Here is a 20,389-nt window from a genome sequence, read left to right on the forward strand (position 1 = left end):
CACGATGAAGGATATGGATTTACAGGCAGGGGCAGTGGTTGTCACACTTGAGGAGGTTTCAGAATCTGCAGGAGGGCTTGTTAAACACAGATTGCAGGACACCCCACCCTCCAGGCCCCCCCCCCCCACAGTTCTTTTTTGGTAGGTCTGGGGTAGTACCTGAGAATTTGCATTTCTAACAAGCGCCTACTGAAGTAGATGCTACTAGTCCAGGGACCACACTTTAAGAAACACTGGACTAGAGAACAGTCAAGGGCTCACCAGTGGAACCACATTCCCTTCCTACTCCTTCACCCAGCTTGGAATCCTAATCCTTTCCTTTTCCTAAGTCTGTATTCAAATTATAACACATAACATCTGTTTTACAGCAAGCAAATTTAATCGATCCAGTTTTGAGTAACAGTGTCAATAAAAGTAGGCCTATTTATAACTCACATTTTAGTTAACATAAAACTGAAAATTGGTCTCTTTAGTAATTAATGGTCTTCATCATCTTCTTTCCATTAGAAAAGAAAAATCTGAAATTAATCTCATTGAAAATCTTCATTTTTCTCATATTGTAATATTTATATTTAATTGTTAAATCTGTACTTATATTTTGAGTATTTCAATTTTTTTTACTTTATACCTTCAATTTTAATTGCTTGACTAAACATAGTTTAGGAATAACTAAGAAAATTTGGGGCGCCTAGGTGGCTTGGGCATCCAATTCTTGATATCAGCTCAGGCATTTATCTCAGGGTTGTGAGTTCAGGCCCCTCATTGGGCTCCCTGCGGGGCATGAAGCCTACTTTACAAAAAAACTAAAATTAAATTAAATTTGAAAAGAGGGTTCAGTTGGTTGAGCACCTGATTTATGCTCAGGTCATGATCCCAGGGTAATGGGATTGAGCCCCACATTGGGCTCTCTGCTGAGCATGGAGTCTGCTTAAGATTCTCTCTCTCTCTCTTTTCTCTCCCTTTCTCTCTCTCTCTCTCCCTCCCTCCCTCCCTCCCTCCCTCCCTCCTGCTCCACCCCCTGCTCCCTCCCCCCCCTCTACCCTCCTCACACTGTTGATTGATAGATAGATAGATAAGAAAATTTAAAACAAAATACTACCTAAAATAAGAGAATACAATGTTAATAGAAACTACTTCAAGGATGAAATCGTCTGCATTTTTTTTAAGTGACCAGTGACCAACAGTAGTAACTTCTTCTTGAAGACTTTCTTAAATTTTTAAATGTTTCTCAGTTAATAATTGCATTGGAAAATCTGCTTGCATTGAAAGATACATTGTATTTATCTGTGCCAAATTTGGGTATGATTTTCTGTATAAATAAGTATTTACTAGCATCACTTTGGAATATGAGGTAAATACATACTTTCCAGAGTTCATTTTAATTTTTACTTTTATACCAGAAATCATTTTTCATCCAGAGGGCTTGAGAATCTAAATTTAATTTAAATTAATAGGAAAGGTTTTTACATCTAATATATAAAACCATTCTAGCAGGGGCACCTGGGTGGCTCAGTCAGTTAAGTGTGTGACTTTGGCTCAGATCCTGATTTCATGGTTCGTGAGTTCAAGCCCAGTGTCGGGCTCTGTGCTGACAGCTCAGAGCCTGAAGCCTGCTTCAGATTCTGTGTCTCCCTCTCTCTCTGCCCCTCCCCCACTCACACTCTGCCTGTCTGGCTCTCTCTCTCTCACAAATAAATAAACATTAAAAAAATTTTTTTAAAACCATTCTAGCAGAATAATTTTTCAGTTTCATTATCCTGTTTACAGCTATGCTGTTAAAAGCCCTGTCTTTGAAATATGACAGTTTTATGTAATTCATTCTAAATAAAAATTTAAGACTAGCATGTACAGTGATGTGTTCCTCACGCCCTGCCCTAGCATCTTTTAAAGTTTATATCCCTGTTCTATAATGGCAGTTACATTCCAGTGTAACTTCTAATAGATGTTCTCCCTTTCTTTCACTCTCAGCTTTGAGAAGGAAATGGCTATGAATAAACAGTAGGTGAGATGAGAGTGACTGTTGATTCTGTCCTCAACATAGGATGCTTAGCCCACTGTTTTCTGGTGAATCCTAATGGTGCTTGTCATATTTTATAGGGTTTTTTTTTTTAAAGGAAAGAAATTAGACAAGAATGAAAGAATCAACAAAAATAAAACTGTAAAAATGCACTCTACATTGTAGGCAAAAGCGGTTAGGTCTTGTCTGAAAGGACTGGAAGGACACCGATGGTGCTGATAACTCTATGACGTGGGCGTGGTGCCCTTTCCTGCCAAGTGTTTTATTAAGCTTTATTATTATTTTTAATGTTTATTTTTGAGTGAGAGAGAGTCAGAGCATGAGCAGGGGAGGGGCAGAGAGAGGGGAGACACAGAATCCAAAGCAGGCTCCAGGCTCCAGGCTCCGAGCTGTCAGCACAGAGCCCGACACGGGGCTTGAAACCACAAACCGTGAGATCATGACCTGAGCCGAAGTCGGCCGCTTAACCGACTGAGCCACCCAGGTGCCCCGCCAGGTGGATTCTTAAAAGAGCAAAGACTCTTTGGCCTCTATGCCCAGTCCTGCATACTGTCAGAAGGGTGCCTGTATCCTGGCAGAAACCTTCCCCACTAGTCCGTTATTCTTCTTTCTAGCGGATGCTTGCTCTGAACTCTAGGAGGAGAAAACAAGGCATGTGCTGCCTTCAGGATACAATTGCTGTTTAGCCCTGTACATTTTCAATTTTAATTCATTTTTAGTAAGTTACTTTACTATTATTCAAAGCAGTACATTTTTAAGCATAGTAATGAAACAGTTTCAAAATGAGTGATTAAACTATAGAAGAAAATAACCTCTATAAAAACTAATCCTTCTTAAATCGGAGTGAATGTGTGTTTCAAGATAAAGGAGAGTTTGGTGGGTAGTGTTTTGGGGTTATATTTTGTTGTTTTGTTGCTTTAAAAATTTGTATAGTAGTCATCTATTATCGCCTCACTTTTAACTATACGAAATAGCATTTTTTACTCAAAATCAGCAAAAGTAAGGCCTAATGAGAGGCAGAATAGGGAATGGCCAAAAGCACGGGCTTTGCTTCCCTTTAGCCGTGTGACCTGGGCAGCTTTCTCAACCTCTCTGTTGCCTCATCTTCAACATGAGAATAATTCTAGCACTGCCTCATAGCCGTGTTGTAAAGATTGAATGAGAATGCACAGAAAGCTATTAGCTCAAGGCCTGCCACTTATTAAATGCTCAAGAGTATTGGCTGCCATCAGTATTGTTGATATTACTGCTTTTTTATTTGTTTTCAGATTTTAGGGGAAAGTTTTTTTCAGTAGGAAATATCTTTTAAAATGAATAAAAAACATTAAGTCATTAGGAATTCTGGTGTGGTGGTATTTTCTGATACATCTAGTTATTGCCATCTTAAGATTGACTTGCATAGCAAAGTTGGAGCTTTACAAAGCACTCTATGTCGTTTTAAGATTACATACTACCTGCTACATCTAGAATTTACAGAGTAATGAGGATGCCTTTAAAGCTTTGTGACACTCCAGCGTACTGGATATTTTTGTGTTTTTACTCTAATCTGGTTCCCAAGAGGCAGTATGACCTCGGTTGAAAGCATGGCCAGATGCTTCCATTTACCAGGGATTTGTCCTTGGGCAGGTGGCTTAACTTGTCTGAGTGTAGATTTCATGCTCTTTACCGTAAGGGCATGAGACTCACTCTTATCTATATTAACTCACTCTTATCTATATTAATGAAGAGGAAGACTTAACAGTAGATTCAACAAAACAGCAATATGGTCTTCTGATCTATTGAAGAAAGTGATATGGCTAAAGACCTGCAGAAAACTATTATGTCCTTTCAGGATATTATGAAATGATTCAGTTATTTGAGGGTTTTTTGTTTTTTGGGTTTTGTTGTTGTTGTTGTTGTTGTTGTGTGTGTATGTGTGTTTGTGTTTCAGAAGCACACAGTGAACTTAGGACAGCAAATAGGGTTTTCTGAGTTTATTTAGGACAGCCAGGAAGTGCTCCCTTTTATAAGAGGATTCAAAGGAGTCACTGCATATTTGGTTCTCTGTACTGTTGAATAAGCTGGATTTGAAGTCAGGAAACTATACGCCGTGTACTCCTAGCAGTCACTCGTTGATAAAAATGTTCCCAGATATTGATGGGAGGTGTGTGGTTTTTAGACAGAAACAGTACATTCTACATTTCGGGTCATGCTGTCACAAACTCATCCTAGACGGTAACCGCTATACAGCTGTTCGGTGCCAGCTTTTAACTAAATGTGATAGAACACAAAGCAACTGAAAAATTCCACTGTGCCTTGTGGGCTCAGGAGCTGTATATCACTGCTTGAATAGGTTTAGACAACACTGAATCAGGTACAAATTGATTCCTAAAGTTTATGGGGGTCCTCGGAGAGATGCCTTATCCTTGGAATGTGCAGAGATGAAAGTAGCAGGAGTTTGTTGAAATGAGAAGCTATAATGAAATTTTGAAACATTTGTGCCTTATTAGTTTATCATAAATTAAAGGCTAATCCTGATAGAGATCATGAATTAGCTAATAGGGCCTTTTACGTGCATATAATTTATTTTATTAAAAATTTTCCTTTTTTGTTTACTAGTAAAAAAAGTTTTAATTAAAAGCTTTTGTCGGGAGGAGGGAGGGCTCCTGGGTGGCTCAATCGGTTAAGCATCCGACTCTTGATTTAGGCTCAGGTTACGATCTCCCAGTTGTGAGATGGAGCCCCGAGTCTGGTACCACACTGGGTGAAGATTATCTATCTTTCTGTCTCCCTCTGTCCCTGTCACACAAACTCGGGCTCTCTCTTTCTCAGTCTCTTTGTCTCTGTCTCTCATTAAAAAAAAGGAAAGAAAGAAGAAAAGCTTTTTGGGTGGTTTGAATTGAAAACATAGGAAAGTAAAGTAATATCAAATTATATCCTACAAGAGATTCTTTTGATTGTTAATTTGAACCTTATGCCTTTATATTTCACATTACTTTTTCACAAGTAAAGATACCATCTTACTCTAATCTATTCTCAGTTGCTCGATTTCATAAAGAAGCAGCCCAGTCATGATTTTGGTGAGGACCTGATGTGTGTCTCCATTTCCCTCTATTCATAGGAATGTTTAGCCATAGAGAGGTTTCTTGATTTTCCCACCCTCACCTCCATAAAAATATAGTCTGATCTTAGGGTATCTTGAGACAAGTCAAGAGTCCGCCCTTCCATTTAGTACTCAGTTATTTTTTTTCTGAGAGATTATGTACAAGTCACTTAAACTTTTTACAGCATAAATCAGGTAAAGAGAAAAAGTAAAACTCAATTTAGAAATGGTTCTGATACAAAAACCTCTACTTACAGAATGGATTTTGATTATTTTTAATAAAAAAAAATCAAGTACTTTGTAGCTGATGTAACACATGACGACAAACGCTTTCAGTTCTTTTTCATGGTAAAAGTAGAAAGACAATGCAGTGAGAAGGGTATTTGAGGCTGAGGGAGCAGAATGAGCAAAAACAGGAAGAGAGTGGAATACTTAGGGATTCACAGAATAATCTGCTATGACTAGGATGGGCAGTGTTTGAAAGGTAGAGTGGACCTAGTTATGAAAGGTCTCATATACCCCAAGCTAAAGAAGTTACTGACAGCCACCTAAGGTTATGGTTTAGTTTGCTTGTTTTTGTTGTTGTTGCTGTTTTGCTTTTTAAAGCAGGGGAAAGCTTGTGTGAAAAGACTGTTGTCTTAGGAATGTCACTCTAGTGTCTCTAAAGGAGCATAGCTTGAAGAAAGAGAGATGTTCAGTTTCTGTTTCTGAAACATTATGATTGAATGGCTGTGATACTTCCGATTAGTTATGGACAGTACATGTGTGGAATGAGATAGTAGCAGAATTCTTGCCAGAGGGCAAAGTTTGTGAAACCCTGGCTTATTAGTAATAGGTTCAAGAGTCAGCAGACTTTTTCTCAAAGGGCCAGATTTAAAATTTTTGAGGTTTACAAGCATTATGTTCTCTGTTGCAAATTATAGCTCCATAGCAGCCGTAGGCAATAAGTAAATAAATGTACATGGCTATGTTCCAGTAAAACTTTATTTACAAAAGTGGCCACTATAGGCTGTAGTTTGCCAACCCTGATTTAAACCATATTGAAATGAGGGTCAGCCACAGGACTCTTAAGACCATCGTTTCATGTAGCAGCAAGAGGTAAGAAACTTCTCAAAGAGTGCTAGAGAAGCAGAAAAATAGGGAGGAAATGATGACTGAGAGTAGTGAGGGGAAGGGTGGTAAGCAGGAAGGATAGAGGACAACTCTATTTTTAAAAAGGCCATAGAAATTTGAATACTGACTAGTTATTTGATATTAAGAATCACTAATTTTTTTAGATTGTGATAATGGTATTGTGGTTTTGTTCTTGAAAAGGATCTTTAAAAGAGATCCATATTAAAATGTTTATGGATGAAATGATATGATACCTGGAATTTGTTTCAAAATAATTCATTAACAGAGGAGGGGAATAGATAAAACAGAATAAGCCTTGAGTTGGTAATATTTGGCCCTGGGTGATGGGATACATAGGTTATTCATTGTACTTGTCTCTCTGCTTTTGACTAAGCTTTGAAATTTCCATAATAAAAATTGATTTTTATAAAAGTCTTTGGATTTGGGAATGAAGGGGGAACCATTTGCTTCCCAAGGAGGAGAAAAAGCAATACCAAGGAAAGAAAGATAGATGAAGCCCATGTCGAGGGAAAAACTTGGTGATGAGAATTTGGGAGGAAGTTCTCCAAGGACTCAGAATGAGTGGAGTTGAGAGCATTCCTCACCTGTGGGCATTTTGTTTTATCACCTATACAAATATATCTAGAATCATGCAGTCAACGGCAGTTTCCTGCAATGTGGGGAAATACATGATGGATTTGTAGTAAAATCTGTGTGTCTACTGATAGACATTTATGCTTTTGACATAATACACCAAGGGAATGAAATTCACATAACAGTTATCTCTAGAGATTTATAAAATGCAGTGGGGAAACATTAAATTATGCATTTTCTTCTGTGAGATACTATGACTGTCATACCTTTAAGCCCCTCCTCCCCCTTATTTAACACCATCATCTTAAGGCATGCCCGTTATACACAACATTTGGAAACTATAGGACAAAATATAGGAAAAGAATTAGCCTTCTTCCTAAGACACAGCTATAGTCAGTAACAAAATAACTGACTTTTCTAGGTTGGGTACAGGGGTTGAATAAAACACGATCCCCTGCCCTTCATGAATTTAAAGTATACTAAGGGGAAATGGACTGAGAAACAAGGGTAGTATTCTCCTAAATTTAATAGGATCTCTGAGCTTTCTGATGAATTTTTGGTTTATCAAGTATAAATGCTTTAGATAAATGTTTATGTTTTTCCTAATTTTCTGATAAATCTCACGAAATTCGGAACATCTCACATTGTGTTCTTTCTGACTTGAATTTTCCTTTATTTGATTTTTTTTCTGCTAACTAAAACCTACAGCAGAAAAGGGGTAGGGAGGTAAAGCATATGTGTTATGTGCTGTGTATATTTTTAGTAAAATAAAGGTTTTCTTTTATGTGACCTGTGAAAACCTTATATTTGAAATATGACTGGGTATGCTAAGTATATAGTTCGGTTCTCTTCTTGGCTTTTGTTTTGTTTTCGTTCCCCAGTTGGGTGACAACTGAGAGAAGCAGTAGAATAGATACCTGTACCGCCCATGGATCAACAGGTGCAGTCTCTTCTCCATCATCTGAATTGGGCCAATAATTTGTCATGTCATTTGCATTTATCCTGTTGTTTAAAGGTTATTTACTGAAGAGGTTCCCATTGTTCACAGCATAACAACATGATGCATTCTAGAACTAGATTGAAAAACAGTCTGTAATTAGTCAACAGATAATTAGCACTTTCAGGATGCCGCTTTTTTCTTATAAGCATGTACTCTTAAAACGACCTAAATTATCTTCTGTAATCTACCTGGCATTTGTTTTATTGGTGCACACACTAGCACTCTTTAAGTAAGCGATGAATCAGTTTGAGAACTCAGAAGGTACTAGTAAACTTTCTACCAAGAATGGCCAGTGTTAGAATGTGGTATTTTTAAAACATGTTCAGTTTAGATTAGTGTTGCTAGTCCCCTCTCTTTTTCTCTTTAAAGTGTTATTTGCCAGATACTATCCGGAGGGTCAAATGACTTTGTTGGTATTTCTTCTTTATTTTTAAATTGCCAAGCATTTTATTTTTTAAATGTTCTAAAATGCAGCATTAACTAGAAATATTTAAGTTTCAGAAGCAAAATTTCAGTAAAACATTTGATTATCACAGTTTCTGTTCTTAGATGATAATCTCCTTGCAAAAGTTATAGTGGATTTCTCATTTAATATATGTTAAGTTACTATTTTAGCTCTTTGACTAGGAATAAACATTATCTTGAGTTTTTGAGGCAAGGCAGAATTATGTGCACATCATCAGTGATGCATTCAGTTGATTAATGTGAAGAAAATGGTGTAAGCTACATTTAAATTATTCCTATACAAGTAACTTTTGACCTGTAATTTGATAATATTCAGCTGTTAGGTTCTACGCGTACATAGTTCATATTGTTTTTATGTTGAATTACTGACTTAATTTAAGACAAACTTTTACTTGTATGGGCTTACTTCAATCCATTACTCTCTGATAATTGACAAATACTTAACAAAGTCCTTGTGGAAAGAATATGGTTTTTATGATCTTGTGCTTTTTGTCCATTTTGTAAGTGGCCTGAACTATGCACTAATAATATTTAGCTTTGTTAACATTAAGGAATACAGCATTAAAAATATGTTGACATATTATCTAGTGAAAGGCGAAAAAGTTATTATCTTAAGAGTATACAGATATATTTGGTACAGCCTTGCAATGCATTCTACCCCTTTCATTGTATCTTTGTACTGATATATTTGACAAAGACAACTTTAATAATGCTGAACCTTAGTATTACCCACTTTCTACTTGCATCACAGAATGTTTCTCTACTGAGCAGAATTTGAAAACAGAATGGTTTTATTTAAAAATTGAAATACTAGATTTTTAAGAAATTGCTAGTCTCTGATTCTGTTTCTCTGTGAGCTTCCTATTCAAACCTTGAGAGCAAGATCCATCAGATAACTTATAAAAGTAAACTTTGTCCAGCATTAGGGCATTGTTATATTTAGTGTTCTATTACCTATTGCCACCTAACACATTACCCCAAAACATAACAGCTTAAAACAACAAACATGTATTACCTCACAGTTTCTGGGATCAGGAATCCCAGTACAACTTAGCTGAGTGCCTGTGGCTCAGGGTCTCTAACAGGGCTGCAACCAGGCAGTCAAGGCTGTAGTCATCTTGGTTCAACCTGAACACCGCCTTGCAAGCTCACTGACCTGGCCTTGGCAAGGCTTAGGACCATAGCTGTTGGCTGGAGACATCTTTACCACATGACACTCTATAGGAAATGGCAGTTGACTTCCTCCAGAGCCCAGCAGGAAGAGTGTGCCAAGTAGGAAGCCACAGTCTCTTTGTAACCTAATGTCAGAAGTGACCTTTTATTGTTTTGCCACAGTTTATTCCTTAGACCTGAGTTCCTAGGCGCACCCAGACTCCAGGGGAGGTGATTACACAAGGGCATGAGTACCAGGTGGTGGGGATCTTAATGGTTGCTTGCTACATAGCTTATGAGTACTTTGGAATTTCTAGAAATTTACCCTTGTTTTACAGGAAAATAAAACTCCCTGTTCAGATAGAACTTCCTCTGCTTAGCTTGTCTCATAATTTTGAATTAATCATTTTATATGGAATGAGGCTCCAGGAAGGGGTGCAGACAGGACATAGGTAAAGAACTGTTCATTTGCAGTTTTCTTGCATAGCTTTTCCCAGTTATTTAGATAAGCAGCGTTGTTAAAATTCCAAGGTACTATTAAGAAAATGCACACTTGGGAATATTTTATGCTCTGTTTATTATATAAATTCTAATGTCTACCTTGTTCAGTATTGGTAAAGGTTTTCAAGGCGTCATGAAAAGATGGGGATTTAAAGGCCAGCCTGCTACTCATGGTCAAACAAAAACCCACAGGAGACCTGGGGCTGTTTCAACTGGTGTAAGTATAACTTGAGTGACCTCTTTTTAATGCTAAATATTCAGCTTCTGCACATACAGTGCTCTAGTCTGTTCTTGGGATCAAGTCACATAATTTTAATCTGACTCCAGGTGGGTCATAGTACTTGTCACATTTTTATGAGTCCTGGTCTCACTTTCCAGAGCCAGACGTGAATCATTTCATTATAACCCACATACTTACAGCCAGTCTTCTCAGTACTTTTCCTTCCTGCTTTCTCATTTCCATCTCTGTCTCCCATCCTGCCCTCTGAAGTCTGCGGCAAGAAATCAGATATTAGAATGCCCTTCCAATCTGCCCCACTGGTTCCTTCCCAGAGTCATCTTTGCCTTAACAGAGACCGTTGGGGAAGATTGTCAAGAATGGTATCATGCAAGGGAGAAGTAGTAGAGGAAAAATGGAGAAACAAACAATAAGAACATAGAAAATGGAGAAGGAATTTTGTGTTCTGAAATAATTTCCTGTGAATTATAGGATTGAATATGATAAGTGAATATATTGATAATGGGAGCAAATTTCTCACTATTAGAAAAAGATACTCAGGTATGAAAAGGAGGGAAATTAGAACAAACCCTATAGGGTTGAATTCAGATTGTAGATATCAGTATACATTTACTGTATATGTATATAAGAGAAATAGATATGTTCGTATGTGTGTATTTATTTGTTCCTTAGCTCTCTGTCTGCTGAATGTTCATAGCAGTATTATTCATAATAGCCAAAAAAGAGAAATAACCCAAATGTTCATCAATTGATGAATAGGTAATTAAATGTAGTATATTCATACAATGTTACTTAGCAATAAAGTGGAATGAAGTACTGATACATGCCACAACATGGACGAACGTTGAAAACATGCTAAGGGAAAGAAACCAGTCACAGACTACATATTGTGTGATTCCATTTACGTGAAATGTCCATTGTAGGCAAATCTGTGGAGATGAGAGTAGATTAGTGGTTGCACAGGGCTGGGGGGAGTTGGAGGGAGTGACCACTAATGGGTTTGGAATATCTGTTTGAGATTGAATGAAAATGTTCTAAGATCGTTTGTGGTAATACACGACTCTCTGTGTATACTCAAATCTTTGAATTGTATACTTCAGGGGAGCCTGGATGGCTCAGTTGGTTAAGCCTCCGACTCTTGATTTCGGCTCAGATCACGATCTTATGGTTCAGTTCGTAGGATCAAGCTCCGTGTTGGGACGCCACGGAGCCTGCCTAGGATTCTCTCTCTCTGCCCCTCCGCCTCTCACATACACGTGCTCTCTCAAAATAAATGGGTAAATTAAAAAAAAATTTTTTTTAATTTAAATTGTATACTTTAAAAAGAGTAAAATGTGTGGTATGTGCATTGTACTTCAACAAAGCTCTTTTATTTTTTTAAATATTTATTTATTTACTTAGGGCTTGAGCAGGGGAGGAGCAGAGAGAGAGGGAGAGACAGAATCCCAAGCAGGGTCCATGCTCAGCTCAGAGCCCTACATGGCGCTCAGTCTCACACCGTGAGATCATGACTTGAGTTGATGTCAACAGTCAGATGCTTAACCCACTAAGCCACTAAGGCACCCCTAGCTCTTTTAAAAAAAATTAGGCTTGTTTTCTCTCTCTCTCTCTCTCTCTCTCTCTCTCTCTCTCTCTCACACACACACACACACACACACACAATTAAAATGGCATGTGGAAGAACATGACTCGTTAGTTAATTGTCATGAAATAAATAAATGACATGTAGAAGAACCTATTTTTATAACTCAGCTTAGTTATTTGTCATGAAGTGCACTGTTCTGTGTTTGTAAATATTGCCATTCAGGATTAGCTGGTAAATACCTTTATAATCCAGAGAGGGTGTACTTTTAATGAGAATGTAAACTTAATGGGGGGGGGGGGGAGGGCAGAGTCCTTTTTTAGTAATGTAATGTTAAACAAGGTGTGCCTATCACTGAGTGTGTTTCTAGAATGAATAAGAGTGATAGTCTGTAACATGCAGAATTGTCTTTAATCTGTGTTGGTTACATAGTAACCAACTCTAATGCTATGGTGAGCAACTTCCATGGGAGTTTTGCGGGTTGTCAGATTAGTGATACAGAAGTGTTTATATTCCAAGAGTTCATGTGTCATGAGAAGCTTTCCCATTTGAGATGTAATTCAAATTTGCTTCTTTAGATGTAGTATTATCCGTTACCAAAGCCAGAATCAGAGAGACTGTGTGAAGCTGTTTGAATTATATGAATCAGAGACAACCAGGACTGGACAAACTCGATATTCTAATAACTAATTCTGTCCTTTAATCATTCTGGGGAAGGAGAGTAACATCAAAAGCAAGAGTGGGGGAGTGGAACCATTCCAGCAGCAGTGGTGTGGATTGAGTCCATTAAGTCAGTTAATACAGAAGATTAGTGAAAACAGACCAGGCAGTCAAGTCTTCCTTGAATGGTGGTGTGACGTGTATTTATGTCCTGTAATTTTTCTTTTCTCCTTCTCAACTGGTGTTAGCTCAGTTGCTACTCTCTTGTTACTGAGTTTTTCTCCTACATATGTTTCTTAGTCTGTATTTATTTTGTTGCTCTAACTTAATTTAGAAAGGAAATCCTCTGGGGTAAATATGTCTAAATCCATATTTAGTTCCTTACTGGGGCCTAGCAGAATGAGGAAAAAGTCCAACATTTTAATAACTCCTGTCTCAGTTTGCATTTCAGTTTGATCTGTTCTATTTGAAATTGAGAGTACTTAACAGTGCTAATTTTGGTTTTGTTGTGTAGGATGTTGCCAGAGTCTGGCCTGGAACTAAAATGCCTGGACAAATGGGAAACAAAGATAGGACAGAATATGGACTAAAAGTAAGTTTCTGAAGTGACTCTTTTTTAGGAATAGTTAAATTAATGCCTGAATGCAAAGGCACCAGAGGATGTTCTGCATGTGTGTCTGTGTAGAATCGTTCTGATACTTGAACTCTGTGTGTGTGTAGCCATAGTCATGGTAATGTGTTCATCTAACACCCAAGCTGTGCAATGTGCCATCATAAAAAGAAAAAGTCATCTATTTGACCTGGTAGGTTTCTACAAGAAGACAGCGCATGAACAAAAGTCAGATTCAGAGCATTGTGTAGAATACTGCCCTTTTATCAACTAATGAACAAAAGCTCCCTACATGTATATGTGGCTGTGCCATTACATAAGCACAGAGAAAAGTGGGATTACATGCCAGATTATTTTGGATTATATGTCAAAGGTGTGAATGAATAAAAGTGGATGTAGAGGAGGAGAGAGGGAGACCATCAACACAGGAGGGAAAGATAGTACTAAAAAAAGGATTGTGGTATATATCCATAATTATATATATTTAAAGGGGAGAAGTTAAATTCAATCCCTGCTAATCTGAGGAATTTGACAAATAACCAATGTTTCTATATGTATGTGTATACATTTCAAAGTATAGAAAGTACAAAGAAAATAGCTATTCTTGAAAACAATACCCCAAGATAAACACTATTAGCATTTTGGTTCATGTTCTTCCAGCCTCTATTCTAGATATATATTTTTTTACTTATTTATAAATTTTGACCAGCAGTTTTTTTTAAACTTTATGTAATTAAATCTGAAGGTTTGTTCCCTTTTTTTTTTTTAATTTATTTTGAGAGCTTGCATGAGTGGGGGAGGGGCAGAGAGAGGGAGAGAGAATCCCAAGCAGCAGAGCCCAATGCAGGGCTCAGTCCCACAAACCAAACATGTGATCATGACCTGAGCTGAAATCAAAAGTCAGACATTTAACCCACTGAGTCCTGCAGGCACTCCAAAGATTTTTATTCCCTTCTATTATTTTTACATCTGTGAGAGATCACCTGTTTGTATCTGTTTGTGGATATTTTCTTTGTATGTCGGGGGTGGGGTGGTGGTATTTGCATGTGTGTATATGTGAGATATTTCAGTTTCCATAGTATTTTAACACTTAGCCTTTATTAGCTATGAACTGTGGGTCAGACTTCATTTTCACCTCACATGCTTTGTTCTTTCACTACCATTTCTTGACCATTCTCTCCCTTTGTGTAAATTTTTTTTTCACATGAAAGGCCATGCACATGAGAGCCATCTCAGCACACTTATTTTGAAAATGAGACCCAGAGAAGTTGTAACTTCCCTAGTTTCTAATTGCAGGAAGCTAGTATTAAATAAAATTGAAATAAAATTACTACTTTATTTTCAAATTTTTATTTAAATTCTAGTTAGTTAACATACAGTTCAGTATTGGTTTCAGGAGAATTCAGTGATACATCATTTACATCCAATACCCAGTGCTCATCACAAGTTCCCTCTTTAGTACCCATCAGCCTACTACTTCCCTCCATCAACCCTCAGTTCTCTATCTTTAAGAGTCTTTTGTGGTTTGTTTCCCTCCCTCGTTTTTCGTCCCCCCCCCCCATATGTCCATCTGTTTTGTTTCTTAAATTCCATATATGAGTGAAATCATATGGTATTTGTCTTTCTCTGAGTTATTTCACTTAGTATAATATACTCTAGCTCCATCCACGTCGTTGCAAATGGCAACACTCAATCTTTTTGATGGCTGAGTAATATTCCATTGTGTCTGTATACACACCACATCTTCTTTATTCATCAGTTAATGGACATTTGAGCTCTTTACTTTGGCCATTGTTGATAATGTTGCTATAAACATAGGGGTGCACGTACCCCTTCAAATCTGTATGTTTGTATCCTTTGGGTAAATACCAAGCAGTGCAATTGTTAGGTCATAGGATAGTTCTCTTTTTAACTATCTGAGGAACCTCCGTACTGTTCTCCAGAGTGGCTGCATCAGTTTGCATACCCACCAACAGTGCAAGAGGTTTCCCCTTTCTCCACATCCTTGCCAACATCTGTTGTTTCTTGTGTTGTTAATTTTAGCCATTCTGATAGGTGTGAGGTGGTATCTCATTGTGGTTTTGATCTGTATTTCTCTGATGATGAATGATGTTGAGCATCTTTTCATGTGTTTATTAGCCATCTGGATGTCTTCTTTGGAAAATGTCTTTCATGTCTTCTGCCCATTTCTTCACTGGATTATTTGTTTCTTTGGTGTTGAATTTGATAAATTCTATATAGAGATGGGATACTCACCCATATATTAGATAAATTCATATTTATATTTAAAATGAGAGTTGGGGCACCTGGGTGGCTCAGTCAGTTAAACATCCCACTCTTGATTTCAGCTCAGGTCATGATCTCACACATTCACGAGTTTGAGCACCACATCAGGCCCACACTGACTCTCTCTGCCCCTCTTGCACATGCTCTCTCTTCAAAATAAATAAACTTAAGATGGAATGAATAAAATGAAAATTTGCTACCATTTTTTTTTATAATTTACTTATTTTTTAATTTCCATCCAAGTTAGCATGCAACAGTGATTTCAGGAGTAGATTCCTTAATGCCCCTTACCCATTTAGCCCATCCCTTCTCCCACAAACCCTCCAGTAACCCTCTGTTTGTTCTCCATATTTAATAGACTCTTCTGTTTTGTCCCCCTCCCTGTTTTTATATTACTTTTGTTTCCCTTCCTTTATGTTCATCTGTTTTGTCTGTTCATGTCCTCATATGAGTGAAGTCATATATTTGTCTTTCTCTAATTTCACTTAGCATAATACACTCTAGTTCCATCCACGTAGTTGCAAATGGCAAGATTTCATACTTTCTGACTGCTGAGTAATGCTCCATTGTATATATATATACCACATCTTCTTTATCCATTCATCCATCAATGGACATTTGGGCACTTTCCATACTTTGGCTATTGTGGATAGCACTGCTGTAAACATTGGGTTGCATGTGCCCCTTCAAAACAGCACACCTGTATCCCTTGGATAAATACCTAGTAGTGCAGTTGCTGGGTCATAGGGTAGTTCTATTTTTAGTTTTTTGAGAAACTGCCATACTGTTTTCCAGAGTGGCTGCACCAGCTTGCATTCCCACCAACAGTGCAAAAGAGATCCTCTTTCTCCGCATCCTCGCTAACATCTATTGTTGCCTGAGTTGTTAATGTTAACCATTATGACAGGTGTGAGGTGGTATCTCATTGTGGTTTTGATTTGTATTTCTCTGATGATGAGTGATGTGGAGCATTTTCTCATGTGTCAGTTGGCCATCTGGATGTCTTCTTTGGAGAAGTGTCTATTCATGTCTTTTGCCCATTTCTTTACTGGATTCTTTGTTTTTTGGGTATTGAGTTTGATAAGTTCTTTATAGATTTTGGACACTAATCCTTTATTTGATATGTCATTTGCAAATATCTTCTCCCATTCTCCCTTGCCTCTGGAGACGTTGAGGAAGACGTTGCTGTGACCAAGGTCAAAGAGCTTTTGCCTGCTTTCTCCTCAAGGATTGTGATGGCTTCCTGTGTTACATTTAGGTCTTTTATCCATTTTGAGTTCATTTTTGTGTATGGTTTGAGAAAGTGGTCCGGGTTCGTTTTTCTGCATGTCACTATCCAGTTTTCCCAGCACCACTTGCTGAAGAGACTGTCTTTATTCCATTGGATATTCTTTCCTGCTCTGTCAAAGATTAGTTGGCCATACGTTTGTGGGTCCATTTCTGGGTTCTCTATTCTGTTCCATTGATCTGAGTGTCTGTTCTTGTGCCAGTACTCTACTGTCTTGATGATTACAGCTTTGTAGTACAACTAGAAGTCTGATGCCTCCTGCTTTGGTTTTCTTTTTCAAGATAGCTTTGGCTATTCAAGGTCTTTTCTGGTTCCGTACAAATTTTAGGACTGTTTGTTCTAGCTCTGTGAAGAATGTTATTTTGTTCTAGCTCTGTGAAGGTGTTATTTTGATAGGGATTGCTGCTACCACTTTCATAACACATCTGTTATACTCTTATATTACAAGTCATCCATAGCATTTGAATTTTTCCTATTCTCATTCAACATTTTGAAGTGCTAGGGGGTGCCTGGGTGGCTCAGTCAGTTGGGCGTCCCTTCGGATCAGGTCTTGATCTTGCAGTCTGTGAGTTCAAGCTCCACGTCAGGCTCTGCACTGACAGCTCAGAGCCTGGAGCCTACTTCAGATGCTGTCTCCCTCTCTCTCTGCTCCTCCCCCACTCACACTCTGTCTCTCTCAAAAATAAAAACATTAAAAAATTTTAAAAAAATTTTTTGAAGTGCTAATATGATTACTTTATAGGCTACTTATAGACTCAGCTTGTAGTCACATATTGCTTGTTTTAATACAAGTATATTCTCAAATTTTTAACTATTGAAATTGCATTTCTTACTTTAGGTATGGAGAATAAACACAAAGCACAATATAATCTATGTCAATGGCTCTGTACCTGGACATAAAAATTGCTTAGTAAAGGTATGTATATAAAATGTATGTAAACTCTTTATTTTCCATTGATATGTGCCATAAATTCTCCTTTGGCCCATAAATGTGGCTTGAAAATAAGTGGCTGCTTTTCCATAATCTTTGCCAAATTAAATTTTTTGCCACTTTTCAGTAGTACCTGACTGAAAAAGTTGTACAAAATATCCTGTACCTATGTTCATAAAAACATGAACCTGTGAGAATGGTAGGACCAATAAATAGAGGCTCTTTAGAAATGCAAAAAGGTGGGGCGCCTGGGTGGCTCAGTAGGTTGAGTGTGTGACTTCAGCTCAGGTCATGATCTCACAGTTGTTGAGTTCAGTCCCAGCTTCAGGCTCAGAGCTGAAGCTAACAGCTGTTAGCTCTGAGCCTGAAGCCTACTTCAGATTTTCTGTCTCCCTCTCTCTCTCTCTCAAAAATAAATATTAAAAAAAAAAAAAAAAAAAAAAATAGAAAGGCTCAGAGGGGAATATGGTGGCAGGGGAGGATGCTGGGTTCACCTCATCCTGCTGATCACTTAGATTCCACCCACATCTGCCTAAATAACCCAGAAAACCACCAGCAGACTAGCAGAATGGACTCTCCAGAACCAAGCATAGACAAAAGGACCATGGGAGAGGGTAGGAAGGGCGGAGAGGTGGTGGGTGCTACACAGACTGGTGGGAGGGAGCCAGGGTGGTGGAGGGGCAGCCTGCCCAGCAAGACAGAGCCCCCGAAGTCTGGCTTCAAAAGCGGAGGGGCCGCACTCCGTGAGTTCTGACAGCCAGTGGGCTGTCATCTGGAATGTTAAAACTCAACAGCTCTGCTCTCAGACAGCAGGGAGGGCAAGAGGACATCGGGAGGGAGAGTTGCTGAGCCCAAGAATACAGAGCTCAGCTTGGTGGGAGAACAAAGGCGCTGGTAAGCACCATCACCCTCTCCCATCCCTCAGCTGAAATTCAAAAGGGAACCAGTTCCTGTCACTGAACTTGCTTGCACCGTGCAAACGCCCAACGCTGTGGGCGCCCGCCTCTGGCGGGTTGGCCTCCCTCCGGGTGTTCCTCCCGGTGCTGCAGGGCCCCTCCCGCAGGGGACCACTGACGGCAAATGGAGCTAAGCCTGCCCCTCGCGGCCCTGTGCACCTTGCAGATCCACCCCGGCTAATACACCAGATCCCATCAAAGCAGCACCACAAGCCTGGCAGTGTGCAAGTAGCCCAGACAGGGGCCACGCCACTCTACAGTGAGTCCTGCCCCTGGGAGAGGAGAAGATAAGATACACACCAGTCTGACTGTGGCCCCGACCACCAACACCAGTTACTCCAGACAGCACAAGGGAAGTGCCCTGCAGTTTGGAGCCACTGCAGGGACTACCCAAAATGATGAAACAGAAGAATTCTGAAAAGAAACTCCAGAAAGTAGCAACAGCTAACAAATTGATCAAAAACGATTTAAGCAATATAATGGAACAAGAATTTAGAGTAATAGTCATAAAATTAATCGCTGGGCTTGAAAAAAGTATAGAGGACAGCAGAGAATCTATGCTACAGAGATCAAGGGACTAAGAGATAGTCATGAGGAGCTAAAAAATGCTATAAATGAGGTGCACAATAAAATGGAGGTGGCCATAGCACGGATTGAAGAGGCCGAGGAGAGAATAGGTGATTTAGAAGATAAAATTATGGAAAAAGAAGAAGCTGAGAAAAAGATTTAAAAAATCCAGGACTATGAGGGGAGAATTAGAGACCTAAAGTGATGCAATCAAATGGAACAATATCTGTATCATAGGAATTCCAGAAGAAGAAAGAGAGAAAGGGGCTGAAGGTGTACTTGAACAAATCATAGCTGAGAACTTCTCTGATCTGGGAAAGGAAAAAGGCATTGAAATCCAAGAGTCACAGAGAATTCCCTTCAGACATGAATTGATCATCTGCATGACATTATCATAGTGAAACTAGCAAAATACAAGGATAAAGAGAAAGTTCTGAAAGCATCTAGGGATACCCAGGCTCTTACTAACAAAGATAGACACATAAGAGTAGTGGCAGACCTGTCTACTGAAACTTGGCAGGCCAGAAAGGAATGGCAGGAAATCTTCAATGTGATGAGCAGAAAAAAACATGCAGCTGAGAATCCTTTATCCAGAAAGTCTGTCATTCAGAATAAAAGGAGAGATAAAGGTTTTCCCAAACAAAAACTGAAGGCATTCATCACCACTAAACCAGCCCTACAAGAGATCCTAAGGGGGATTGTGTGAGTGAAATGTTGCAAGGACCACAAAGTACCAGAGACATCACTACAAGCATGAAACCTACAGACATGACAATGACTCTAAACCCGTATCTTTCAATAACACTGAATGTAAATGGACTAAATGCTCCAACCAAAAGACATAGGGTATCAGAATGGATAAAAACACAAGACCCATCTATTTGCTCTCTACAAGAGACTCATTTTAGACCTGAGGACACCTTCAGATTGAAAGTAAGGGGATAGAGAACTATCTATTAAGCTACTGGAAGTCAAAAGAAAGCTGGAGTAGCCATACTTGTATCAGACAAACCAGACTTTAAAGGCTGTAGTGAGATGAAGAAGGGCATTATATAATAATTACAGGGTCTATCCATCAGGAACAGCTAACTATTATAAATGTCTATGCGCCGGATACAGGAGCCCTCAAATATATAAAACAATCACAAACATAAGCAACCTTATTGATAAGAATGTGGTAATTGCAGGGGACTTTAATACCCCACTTACAACAATGGGTAGATCAACTAGACACAGGATCAATAAAGAAACAAGGGCCCTGAATGATACATTGGATTGGATGGATTGACAGATATATTTAAAACTCTGTATCCCAGAGCAACAGAATATACTTTCTTCTCAAGTGCA

General features: G+C 38.6%; 1 protein-coding gene and 1 long non-coding RNA gene across 2 annotated transcripts in view; one reads left to right on the forward strand and one right to left on the reverse strand.

Moving 5' to 3' along the window:
* Window positions 1-20,389, forward strand: part of MRPL3 (mitochondrial ribosomal protein L3) — a 51,227-nt gene that overhangs the window by 23,031 nt on the left and 7,807 nt on the right. The window contains exons 7-9 of the mRNA XM_007087444.3: window positions 10,033-10,141; window positions 12,919-12,996; window positions 17,427-17,504. Of these exons, the coding sequence (XP_007087506.2) occupies window positions 10,033-10,141; window positions 12,919-12,996; window positions 17,427-17,504 (265 nt within the window). The remainder of the gene's footprint in view (window positions 1-10,032; window positions 10,142-12,918; window positions 12,997-17,426; window positions 17,505-20,389) is intronic.
* The window catches only part of LOC122242075, an 82,541-nt gene continuing 69,539 nt past the window's right edge, over window positions 7,388-20,389 (reverse strand). Inside the window, exons 3-4 of the long non-coding RNA XR_006222247.1 lie at window positions 10,343-10,415; window positions 7,388-7,879 (exon numbers count right to left, since the gene is read on the reverse strand). This is a non-coding gene — a long non-coding RNA (uncharacterized LOC122242075). The remainder of the gene's footprint in view (window positions 7,880-10,342; window positions 10,416-20,389) is intronic.

Source organism: Panthera tigris, chromosome C2 (genome assembly GCF_018350195.1).
Source record: "Panthera tigris isolate Pti1 chromosome C2, P.tigris_Pti1_mat1.1, whole genome shotgun sequence".
NCBI classification, from domain to species: Eukaryota; Metazoa; Chordata; class Mammalia; order Carnivora; family Felidae; genus Panthera; species Panthera tigris.